This window comes from Capricornis sumatraensis, chromosome 16, assembly GCF_032405125.1.
Source record: "Capricornis sumatraensis isolate serow.1 chromosome 16, serow.2, whole genome shotgun sequence".
Taxonomy (NCBI): Eukaryota; Metazoa; Chordata; class Mammalia; order Artiodactyla; family Bovidae; genus Capricornis; species Capricornis sumatraensis.
Genome location: NC_091084.1, coordinates 35,619,040 through 35,632,117, shown reverse-complemented (window position 1 = coordinate 35,632,117; position 13,078 = coordinate 35,619,040). Strand labels below are relative to the sequence as shown.

The 13,078-nt window shown below is 44.2% G+C and overlaps 1 protein-coding gene across 1 annotated transcript in view; it reads left to right on the top strand.

The window, feature by feature from the left end:
• The window catches only part of CLMP (CXADR like membrane protein), a 105,809-nt gene that overhangs the window by 82,004 nt on the left and 10,727 nt on the right, over nucleotides 1-13,078 (top strand). Inside the window, exon 4 of the mRNA XM_068987973.1 lies at nucleotides 208-365. Within this exon, the coding sequence (XP_068844074.1) occupies nucleotides 208-365 (158 nt within the window). The remainder of the gene's footprint in view (nucleotides 1-207; nucleotides 366-13,078) is intronic.

Genomic DNA, 13,078 nt, shown 5'->3' with positions numbered 1-13,078 from the left:
CGGGGGTATGGAAGATATGATGAATTCAGTTAATGGAGGAGCCAGTGTGAGACCAGAGTCTTCCAGTACTTCTGAACCAGGGTTCCTCCAACACCTTGACGTGCCTCTTGCCCACAGAAACATCCAGTAATTATTAGCTGTAGTATTTGTTTCCTGCACCCCGTCATCCAGTTTCTGCATGACTCATTGGAGGTTTTCCTCTTCCAGTTTCCTACTACGTTGGAACCTTGGGGACTCACACTGAGATCAAGAAAGTGGCAGAGGAGAAGGTCACTCTGCCCTGTCACCATCAGCTGGGGCTCCCAGAAAAAGACACCCTGGATATCGAATGGCTGCTCACTGATCGTGAAGGGAACCAAAAAGTGGTGAGTGTATGTCTGACTGGAGTCTCGTTCCCTTTTCCCCTGTCCTCCTCCACCTTGCCTTAGTCCTGCATCTTTCTCATTGTGTAAGAAAGTTCTAGAATTGCTTTCTCATCTGGTTTAGAGTTGGAAGACTCTAGATACAATACTATAACAAAAAAGGATACTGGGTTGTGAGGATAAGCGATTCTGCTTGGGGGCGAGCAAGAACTACAAGAATCGATCATTTTTCCAAGGAGGGAATCTACATTAGTGGCGTCTTTCCTATGAGGGGGACAAGGATCCAGTAGCTTGATCGCCTAGTCTAGTGGGCCAGAGCCATACCTGTCCTGAGAAGTCTGCTCCTCTTCCTCCTCTGAAACCATCACCACCTGCTGGTGCTTAAACTTTGCACGGGCATGACTTCTGAACTCTACGATTGTGCAAAGTGATAAACAACATAGAATACAGAGAAATAAAGAGGAGATGAATGGAAACGGTTAAAACATATAGTTGGATGAGCAAAAGAACTGATACTGATTCTACAGCTGGAAAATAAAGGAGCTGGCCCTGGGTCTGCAGTGCTGAGGTTTGGAAGGGTCACCAGGGTGGCCCATTGGTTTTCATAAGCTTCTGGCAGTATAAACCTAACCCTAACCCTAATTCTGTTTGGGGGCGAGCAAGAACTATAAGACTCTATCATTTGCCCAAGAAGAGAATCTACACTAGTGGCATCTTTCCTATGAGAGGGACAAGGATGCAGTATCTTGATCACCTAGTCTAGCGGGCCAGAGCCACATCTGGAAGACTCTTGAGAGTCCCTTGGACAGCAAAGAGATCCAACCAGTCCATCCTAAAGGAAATCAGTCCTAAGTATTCATTGGAAGGACTGATGCTGAAGCTGAAACTCCAATACTTTGGCCACCTGATGTGAAGAACTGACTTTTCTGAAAAGACTCTGATGCTGGGAGAGTGAGGGCAGGAGGAGAAGGGGATGACAGAGGGTGAGATGGCTGGATAGCATCACTGACTCGATGGACGTAAGTCTGAGTAGGCTCCGGGAGCTGGTGATGCACAGGGTGTCCTGGCGTGCTGCAGTCCATGGGGTTGCAAAGAGTCAGACACAGCTGAGCAACTGAACTGAACTGGCAGTATAAACAGATCTGTCACACTCTGCTCCTGATGACCTCCTGGCATGACATTAGAGAATGAGAACTAGGTAACCTACTGTTACCATCCTTTCTGCCTCGGCTGCACTCAACCACTGTACCTTGGCTCAACCTAGGTTTTCTGGCATAACTATTCTCCAGTAGCCCTTGTGTATGTTTGTGCGTGCTCACTTGTATCTACTCTTTGTGACCCCATTGGACTGAAGCCCACCAGAATCCTCTGTCCATGAAGTGGGTTGCCATTTCTTACTCTAGGGGATCTTCCCAATCCAGAGATTGAATTAACAGCCTTTACCCACTGACCTTTTTTTTTCCCCAACATCATAGGCTGGCTTTTATTTTGTTGTATTTTTTTTACACAAGTGTTTTATTTATTTATAGATTTTTAAACTTTTATATTATATTGGAGTACAGTTGATTAACAATAATGTGTTAGGTTCAAGTGTACAATGAAGTGATTCAGTTATCCATACACATGTATCTATTCTTTTTCAAATTCTTTTCCCAATTAGACTGTTTCAGACTATTGAGCAGAGTTCCCTGTGCTATACAGTAGGTCCTTGATGGTTATCTATTTTAAATATAACAGGGTGTACATGCCCATCCCAAACCCCCTAACTATTCCTCTCTCCACCCTTCCCCCTATTGACTTATTTTTAAAACTCTTTGTTGAAAGTTTTGTGGTTAAAAAAACAAACTACATCCTACAGAAGCTGATTTTAGACTTTGCTTCTTTTTCAGAACTTTACTTCTTTCCCTACTAAAAAGGATAAGGTTGTCCTTTCCTCTCTGATGTCTATGCTACTAATTTTATAAGATGGTTTATGCAGAGGGAAGCTAAGGTTTTCACTGAAAATAAAATTTAAGATCACAGTTGGAACTGAACTTGCTTACAGAGCTGCCTACATCACCTTGTTATTTTGATACTGCTTGTCATTCTCTTCTCCTAGTGCACCATCCTGAGACTCAGTCTGTTCTCTCTAGAGCAAGGTCACCTTAACCTGAGCATGTTTATTCCAACAGTTTCATAAGCAATCCCAGACCTGATACTCTCAGTTCTGAATCAAGTAAATAAGTGCCCATGTTCCTCTAATAAAAATCCAAGAATGACATTATTTATCTATCTATCACCCAAGTGGTTTCATTTAAACTAAAGGAAAAAAAAGTTACTTGGTTTTATAGCCAGGTGAATATAAGGATTGATTTAAAACGGCTACTGAAGGACTTGCCTGGTGGTCCAATGATTAAGACTCCCCTTTCCATTGCAGGGGCTTGGGGTTCAATCCTTGGTCCAGGAACTAAGGTGCTATGGGGTGCAGCCAAAAACTAAATAACATAAAGAAGGCCACTGATACAGCTTCTGTCCTCACCCTAATAAGCAGGCACAGTTCCCTACTTATCTTCAGTGAATGTTCTAAAGAAAGAATCGCCATTTATTCACTCATTCAGAAGGCATGATTTTTTTTTTCCCCGAGCCATGTGGCATGAGGGATCTTAGTTCCTCCACCAAGGGTTGAACCCATGCTTCCTGCACTGGGAGCCTGAAATCTTAACCACTGAACCGCCAAGGAAGTCCAGATGGCATGAATTTATTTTGCACTTACTGTATGCCATGGTAGGCGCTGGGGTATAGCAGTAAAGAAGAAATTAGAATCTCTGCCTTCTAGGAGCTTAAATAAAATAACATTTAATAATTTTTTCTATTATTTAAGTACAGAACAATAAATACCAGCTACAGGCCAGGCACAAATCTGTTTAGCACATATTGTCTTATTTAACTTACTGCTCATAACCAGGATTATCGGTACCATTTTACAGATAAGGAACTGAGGCATGTACACACACAAAGTGAGAAAATTGCTTAAAGCCACCCATTTTTGAAATTGGGCACTCTGATATTGGTAGCTAAACTATTAACCACTAGCTGTGTTATCTTCATAAATAATTAGAAATTAGTCAATTAGTGCTGCTATATTGGAAATAAGGAAAACATGCGGAGAAAAATTATTCCAGCAGATTAATTATGCAAAAACCCTGGTGCTGCAAAAAGCTTGGCACTATTGGAAGTTCTGAAAGATTAAAAATCAATTTAGTTGGGACTTCCCTGTTGGTCCAGTGGCTAAGACTCTGCCCTCCCAAGGCAGGGGTCCCGGGTTCCATTCCTAGTCAGGGAACTAAATCCCACATGCTGCAACTAAAGATCCCCAGTGCCACAACTAAAGAAATTCTGCATGCTGAAACTAAGAACCTGAAGCAGCCACGTAAATAAATCAATATTTTATAAAAATTGATTTAGTTAAATTTAATAAATATTGGATTTCCAATATACACACACACACTCTCTCATGAAGGAGCTACTTGAAGAGATACATATGGAGACTGAGATAAGCAGGATGTTCTAAAGGAGAGCAGAGGAGGAGCCGCTGGCTGAGAGTCCTTGGGGAGAGGTCGAGGTGTGCTTCTGGTAAGAAGGCACAGTTGATTTGCATCTTTATAGAAGGCACTGCCCTCAGGAAATCACAAGAGCAAAGACACAGGCGGGCCCATTCTGGAACTTCTAAGCGGCTGATCCAAGTAGAGTGCAAGTTTCAGCTTGTGGGGTTGCAGGACCAGAAAATGAAAGGTCTTGTCTACCATACCAGGGAGCTGAGAATTCTTCTTATAATGTCATGGTGTTCTTGAAGGATTTTCAGAGTGAAAAGGGCATCTTCGTGTCTTAGAGCAAGCACTCTGGCACTCTGTGAGGCACACTGATTTAAAGAGGACTCAAGTAGAAGAATCAAGATTAGTTGAATAGTTTCCAACTATACAATAAGGGCTTAAAGTACAGTCATGGGTGGCTGGGATGCCAAGCAATGGGTGAAGCTTCCTGAGCTGGTTAATTGCCAGGGTATTGGGAGTGAGAGTGAGGGGAACTGAGAAAGAATATACAGGAAGGGTTGGAACAGACGTGTTGCTTGTTTTTCTTTTCTTTCCATCACGCCTCTCAGCTTATGGGATCTTAGTTCCCCAACGAGGGATCAAACCTGGGCCCACTGAGTGGAAGCTCAAAGTCCTAACCACGGAACTGCCAGGGAAGACTTGGATGAGGTGCTTAAAGTAGGCTAGCCAATGACCGAGATCCCAAGGTTAGCTTTGCGCTTTAATCTGGGCAGAAATGTTGCATCCCTCTTATCTAGGACCCTCAGATATGCAGGAAACATTTAAGGGTTGGTAGGCAGCCTCAGGAATATTTGAATTTCATCCTAGACAGTAGAGTCACTAGGATTCTGGAGCATTCCTCCTGGTTCTAGGATGGAAACTTGGTTGAATTTCCAAAGTAAGAGTGCTCAGAAGAAGAGTCAGGAACTCACAACACACACTTTTCCCCTGTATTTTTCAAATGGAAAAATTAGGACAGAGATGCTCAATTTTCCATGCCAACTATCTTGGCTACTCTTTCACCCTTTCCCCTTTCTCTTTGGCTTTGAGCAAGAAAAATCTTGATGTAAAATACAGAGAGAGGGACTTACATGCATCTCCTTCAGGGCATTTCACAACTGCTACGTAGGACCTGATGCAGCAGAGCAACTGCCAGAAGGTTGAGCTGATTCATCTGTTCCATCTGAGTCCTAACGAATTGTCCTGCCTCGTCTCCCTAAAAACACATCCGGAGCAGGATACCAGGAATGTCATGAGACACAGTCCCACAACAGCTGTAATTCATATATTTAATCTGTTTGCAGAAGAGTTAGATTTATATTCTCTGTTCCCCCATCACACTCCTATTGACCCTTGGCTTAGTCTCAGCATTACGTTTCTTAGAATTAAGAACAAAATAAAACAGAGAGGCACACAAGCATCTGATATTCATGGTATATCTGGGGAGAAAAAAAAAGCCAAATTGCAAGGCTGTAGCTGAACCCCAACCCTGTCAAAAGTGTTTTGAAATTCTCATATGAAATAAGGGTCATTTAATTATATTAAGATTATTTTGAAGTTGTAGACACTTGGCTTTCCAAAGATGTTAAATATTTACCTGTAGTTATCTCTTCTTTCTTCATTTAATATTAGGACAGGAACTTCCCCAGTAGTCCAGTGGTTAAGAATCAATGCTCCCACTGCAGGGGGCATGGGTTCAAGCCCCAGTTGTGGAAGATCCCATATGTTGCAGGCTGTGGTCAAATATATATTTGTGCTCAGTCGCTTCAGTCATGTCCAGCTGTTTGTGACCCTATGGACTGTAGCTCACTAGGCTCCTCAGTCCATGAAATTCTCCAGGCAAGAACACTGGAGTGGGTTGCCATACTCTCCTCCAGGGGATCTTCCCGACCCAGGGATCGAACCCGAGTCTCCTGTGGCTCCTGCACTGCAGGTGGATTCTTTACTGCTGAGCCACTGGGGAAGCCATATATATGACAGGAACTAGAGGAAAGGGAGGGAAAAGCAATACACCAGAAAAGCCCATATACACAGAAGGTGACCCTCATGCTTGATCTTAAGACCTATAGAGGTGGTGTTTACATGAAAATGAAAGGCATTTCAGGAGAAAACTTTATGATCCAAGACAAAGACACATCAGAGGACACTGTTCAGAAGCACAGGACTCGAGTTTGGGGATTAGGCTATTCAGAGATCCGAGGGCAGGGGCCAAAGCTGAGATGTGGTCCAGGCGGCACTGGCCTTAGGGGCCACATTCACAGAGTCAAGCTGTGGACCACAGCTTGAAACAGACCAGGTGAGGGAACCAGTGGAGGTTTTTAGCCAGGGGAGCTTCCCTATACAAATGAATAGAACGCATGGGCTGAAAAACTTGGAAACCTTAGGGGCTTCCTAGAACCCAGAATCCATCTGATAAAAATGATCGTGAGGGCTTCCTATCTCATTCCCCCCGAAATCCTGTGAAGTAGCTTGTCCCCGTGTGACAGCTGAGAACCTTGGGGATTAGCCAAGTTCATTAGCTGAACCAAGGCACGCACCAGGTGGAGGAGTTCACTTTTGAGTACAGAAGACTACTGACTTCCCAGCCAGCTCTCTCCATCACTGTCCCTGGTATAGTGTTTTTCAAAATTAGGACTCAGTAATGGATCATAAGGAATCAGATTTTTTTTCTTTTTAAACTTTTGCTTACGCTGGGTCTTCATGGCTGCATGCAGGCTTTCTCTAGTTGAGGTGATGCATGGGCCTTTCATTGCGGTGGCTTCTTTGTTGTGGACCATAGCCTCTGGGCGCACAGGCTTCAGCAGTTGCAGTGCTTGGACTCTAGAGCCCAGGCTGAGTAGTTGTGGCACACAGGCTTAGTTGCTCCCAGACCTGCGGAATCTTCCCGGACTGGGGATCGAACCCATGTCCCTTGCATTGGCAGGCAGATTCTTAACCACTGGTGGGGTTAGTCGCTGAGTTGTATCCAACTCTTGCGACCCCATGGACTGTAGCCCACCAGGCCCCTCTGTCCATGGGGTTTCCCAGGCAAGAATACTGGAGTGGGTTGCCATTTCCTTCTCCAGGGGATCTTCCCAACCCAGGGATTGAACCTGTGTCTCCTGCATTGCAGGTAGATTCTTAACCATCTGAGCCACCAGGGAAGCCCAATTTGTGCTATAAATCTAAATGATCATCATCAGAAGGAACTCTGCCCTTGCTCAAAAGCTGTCCTTTAAATTTAAACCTTGTTATAAGCCTGGGAGGTCGGTAAGGTAAGGATTGTTACAATAGTTCTTTGAATGCATGAGGAAAATTAGACCTCTCCGATTGCATAGGAACCTGGAATGTCAGGTCCATGAATCAAGGCAAATTGGAAGTGGTCAAACAAGAGATGGCAAGGGTGAACATGGACATTCTAGGAATCAGCAAACTAAAATGGACTGGAATGGGTGAATTTAACTCAGATGACCATTATATCTACTACTGAGGGCAGGAATCCCTCAGAAGAAATGGAGTAGCCATCATGGTCAACAAAAGAGTCTGAAATGCAGTACTTGGATGCAATCTCAAAAATGACAGAATGATCTCTGTTCGTCTCCAAGGCAAACCATTCAATATCACAGTTATCCAAGTCTATGCCCCAACCAGTAACACTGAAGAAGCTGAAGTTGAACGGTTTTATGAAGACCTACAAGACCTTTTAGAACTAACACCCCCAAAAGATGTCCTTTTCATTATAGGGGACTGGAATGCAAAAGTAGGAAGTCAAGAAACACCTGGAGTAACAGGCAAATTTGGCCTTGGAATGCAGAATGAAGCAGGGCAAAGACTAATAGAGTTTTGCCAAGAAAATGCACTGGTCATAGCAAACACCCTCTTCCAACAACACAGGAGAAGACTGTACACATGGACATCACCAGATAGTCAACACCGAAATCAGACTGATTATATTCTATGCAGCCAAAGATGGAGAAGCTCTATACAGTCAACAAAAACAAGACCAGGAGCTGACTGTGGCTCAGACCATGAACTCCTTATTACCAAATTCAGACTTAAATTGAGGAAAGTAGGGAAAACCACTAGACCATTCAGGTATGACCTAAATCAAATCCCTTATGAGTATATAGTGGAAGTGAGAAATAGATTTAAGGGACTAGATCTGATAGATAGAGTGCCTGATGGGACAGAGGTTCGTGACATTGTGCAGGAGACAGGGATCATGACCATCCCCATGGAAAAGAAATGCAAAAACGCAAAATGGCTGTCTGGGGAGGCCTTACAAATAGCTGTGAAAAGAAGAGAGGCAAAAAGCAAAGGAGAAAAGGAAAGATATAAGCATCTGAATGCAGAGTTCCAAAGAATAGCAAGAAGAGATAAGAAAGCCTTCCTCAGCAATCAATGCAAAGAAATAGAGGAAAAGAACAGAATGGGAAAGACTAGAGATCTCTTCAAGAAAATTAGAGATACCAAGGGAACATTTCATGCAAAGATGGGCTCGATAAAGGACAGAAATGGTATGGACCTAACAGAAGCAGAAGATATTAAGAAGAGGTGGCAAGAATACATGGAAGTACTGTACAAAAAAGATCTTCACGACCCAGATAATCATGATGGTGTGATCACTCATCTAGAGCCAGACATCCTGGAATGTGAAGTCAAGTGGGCCTTAGAAAGCATCACTATGAACAAAGTTAGTGGAGGGGATGAAATTCCAATTGAGCTGTTTCAAATCCTGAAAGATGATGCTGTGAAAGTGCTGCACTCAATATGCCAACAAATTTGGAAAACTCAGCAGTGGCCACAGGACTGGAAAAGGTCGGTTTTCATTCCAATCCCAAAGAAAGGCAATGCCAAAGAATGCTCAAACCACTGCACAGTTGCACTCATCTCACATGCTAGTAAAGTAATGCTCAAAATTCTCCAAGCCAGTCTTCAGCAATACGTGAACCATGAACTCCCTGACGTTCAAGCTGGTTTTAGAAAAGGCAGAGGAACCAGAGATCAAATTGCCAACATCCGCTGGATCATGGAAAAAGCAAGAGAGTTCCAGAAAAACATCTATTTCTGCTTTCTTTGACTATGTTGATCACAATAAACTGTGGAAAATTCTGAAAGAGATGGGAATACCAGACCACCTGACCTGCCTCTTGAGAAATCTGTATGCAGGTCAGGAAGCAACAGTTAGAACTGGACACGGAACAACAGACTGGTTCCAAATAGGAAAAGGAGTCCATCAAGGCTGTATATCGTCACCCTGCTTATCTAACTTATATGCAGAGTACATCATGAGAAACGCTGGACTGGAAGAAACACAAGCTGGAATCAAGATTGCCAGGAGAAATATCAATAACCTCAGATATGCAGATGACACCACGCTTATGGCAGAAAGTGAAGAGGAACTAAAAAGCCCCTTGATGAAAGTGAAAGAGGAGAGTGAAAAAGTTGGCCTAAAGCTCAACATTCAGAAAACGAAGATCATGGCATCTGGTCCCATCACTTCATGGGAAATAGATGGGGAAACAGTGGAAACGGTGTCAGACTTTATTTTTGGGGGGCTCCAAAATCACTGCAGATGGTGACTGCAGCCATGAAATTAAAAGACGCTTACTCCTTGGAAGGAAAGTTATGACCAACCTAGATAGCATATTCAAAAGCAGAGACATTACTTTGCCGACTAAGGTTCATCTAGTCAAGGCTATGGTTTTTCCTGTGGTCATGTATGGATGTGAGAGTTGTACTGTGAAGAAGGCTGAGCGCCGAAGAATGGATGCGTTTGTACTGTGGTGTTGGAGAAGACTCTTGAGAGTCCCTTGGACTGCAAGGAGATCCAACCAGTCCATTCTGAAGATCAACCCTGGGATTTCTTTGGAAGGAATGATGCTAAAGCTGAAACTCCAGTACTTTGGCCACCTCATGCGAAGAGTTGACTCATTGGGAAAAATTCTGATGCTGGGAGGGATTGGGCACAGGAGGAGAAGGGGACGACCGAGGATGAGATGGCTGGATGGCATCACGGACTCGATGGACGTGAGTCTGAGTGAACTCCGGGAGATGGTGATCAACAGGGAGGCCTGGCGTGCTGCGATTCATGGGGTCGCAAAGAGTCAGACACGACTGAGCGACTGAACTGAACTGAACTGTCTCTAGAAAACTTGGATTCTAAACCTTTCAGACTTTCAACAGTGAAGGCTTTGCCCAAGATGAATGAATTTCAGAGTTCAGATTAACCCAAGCTTCCCAGAGTTAAAGCCCTTTGCCCCTCCCCCACGGCTTGCAGGTTCTTTGGAAAAGAATGTAGGCATTCAAGATAAAACCTCTGCCTGGGAGTAAATACCGGACCTTTGATGGAAATCATGCAGTTCCTGTACTTTCCAAAATGTTCCTCAGCTTGAAGACAGTGTTCAGGAGACCCCTCGCTAGGGGCTAAGTTGTGGGGTGGGGGTGGAAGTTCTCAAGCCAGGGTGGGGAGAAAGCCTCTACTGGAGTGAGAATGAGAATTACCTCTCCTGTAGGCAGGTTCCCTGCCCCACTGCTCCAGGGCCTCCTCCAGGTCTGCGGTCACCCTGAGTTCACCAGTGACTCACTGAGTCTCTAGTCACAGGCCCAGCCCTACCCATGGATGACAACTCCTCTTCCTCCTACCCTCTCTTCACTCTCCTAAAAATTCTCTAACTGACCATGCTTGCCAACTTGCTCTATGTTTTTTTGGCTGTGCTGCTTGGCTTGCAAGATCTTAGTTCCCCAAGCAGGAATCAAACCCATGTCTTCTGCGGTGGAAACTTGGAGTCTTAACCTCTGGACCGCCAGGGAATTCTCCCAGTTTGCTTTAAAAAGTCTTTGCAGAGTTTGCCTCAGCCTTAGGGAGAAGCTGGATGGTGCTGTCCTAATGAAGCTGTCCCAATTCCCCCGCCACCCTCATTCCAACAAGAAGGAGACAGTCCCATGTGCTGTTCTCAGTAGCCTTTCAGGTTCTCTAATGTAGAGACTCAGCACGTTGAACCTGCAGACCACACCCTAAGGGAGGCAGCCTAGGAGGACAGGGAATGCACTGAAACAGGAAACAGCCTTCAGGGGATCTAATCCCCTTTACTGTCATACTGAAGTGAATTTCTCCCTGCCTGAGCCTGAAAACCTGCCCCTTCCCTGTAATACACCATAGGGAAGTGTCTCCTGAACGTCAGCTTTATGCTTAGAGTCCAAGTTTTCTGGAGATGAATTAGGGTCTAATTTTCCTCGTGTATTAACTCCTGTAGAAATAGAAATTACCTGTGGAATGCTGATAGTGATGTCAAGTTTCCTGTCCGTAGGATGCAGATGGTTCCTGTTTATAGAGATGCAAATGAATTTTGTCCAAAGGAGTATGTAAATCTCTTTAGCCCAATTCTCCTTTGAACTTGTTGGTGACAGCTTTCTGGTTCCATCATAAATGAATGAGTTAAACTTTTTGATATGTGTTTATTCTCTTTGTATATGAGCATCATGATTTTACCTTTTTTTTTTTAAAAAAAGAAAAAGTTGTCCTTTAAAACTGTTGTTGTTGTTTAGTCACTAAGGTGTGATTGACTCTTTTGCGATCTCAAGGACTGTAGCCCGCCAGGCTCCTCTGTTCATGGGATTCTCCAGGCAAGAATACTGGAGTGGGTTGCCATTTCCTTCTCCAGGGGATTTTCCCCACCCAGGGATTGAACCAGCATCTCCCACATTGTGGGCAAATTCTTTACTGTTGAGGCACCAGGGGAAACTAGGGCAGGAAAAATTATCTTTTTCCCTCTACTCACCTAAGTGTTCAGGGTGGGGCACTGTCGGTTAGATTGAGAAAAGGCAGGTTAACAAGAAAAAAGCAAACAGTATTGTGTAAATAACACCTGGGCATACCCAGTGATGAGTAACTCAAAGAGGTGCTTAGAACTAGGGCTCTGTATATTTACCTAATTTAGTAGGGGAAGGGAGGAGTAGAAAGGGCACTTATGGAAGAGCAAATGGACACTTAGAAGAACAGACGGAAGATATGCTGGTTTGTGACATAGTCTGAGTGAGATGTCCACCTCTGCTCTCCCAGAAGGGAAGATTAGAGTTGCCCTGGGAAAGAGGATTTAGGGACACTCAGATTCTTTGGGGAGGCTCTGCTTTTAGGCAAATAAAGGATTTCAGGAACTCAAGTGCCCTTAATCCTTATGCATATGCAAAGTGACGTATTTGGAGGTGGCATGTCCTGGTCCCCAAATTATAAAACTCATTTCTTTGTATTGTTATCATCTCTAGAACAGTGTCAAGTGTAGAGTATGTTTCAATTAGTGTTTATTAAATAAAAGATTACAGGGTTGCAAAACTGGACGACAGGCATACATAAAATCAGTATGAGGCTTCCCTGGTGGCTCAATGGTAAAGAATCCACCTGCCAATGGGTTTGGCCCCTGGGCTGGAAAGATCCCACATGCTGAGGAGCAACTAAGCCCGTGTGCCACAAGTACTGAGCCTGTGCTCTAGAGCCTGAGAGCCACAGCTACTGAAGGCTAAGCACCCTAGAGGCCAGGCTCTGCATCAAGAGAAGGCATTCACAATGAGAAGCAACTAGAGGGCAGCCCCCACTCTCCACAACTAGAGTTAAAGCCCACATACCAACAAAGGCCCAGCACAGGCAAAACTAAATAAACAATACACTTATTTTTAAATTAAGTAAATAAAAGAATGGCCTGAAGGATCTCCCAGACAATGCCCAGAATTACAGAAAGGGTATCCAGCAAACTGTCTGCCCAACATCTTGACTTTCACAATTTTTCCTCATGTAAAAATGGTGCCAAGACATGCTATGGATGACAGCAGAGACCATTCTCAGCTTGTGTCATATCAGGGAAGGTTTCATAGGGAACCTTAACATTAACTTGGGGTTTAAAATAATGAATAGGGATTACTGGGGGCTTCCTAGGGGGCTCAGCAGTAAAGAATCTGCCTGCCAAGCAGGAGACGTGGGGAAGATCCCCTGGAGGAGAGAATGGCATCCCACTCCAGTATTCTTGCCCAGAGAATCCCCATGGACAGAAGAGCCTTTCGGGCCATAGTCCAAGGGGTTGCAAAGAGGTGGACATGACTGAGTGACTAAACAACAACAAAAAGCTTATTGATACATTATTATGTAGGGTAGTTTGGAGAGGACAGACATCTAAG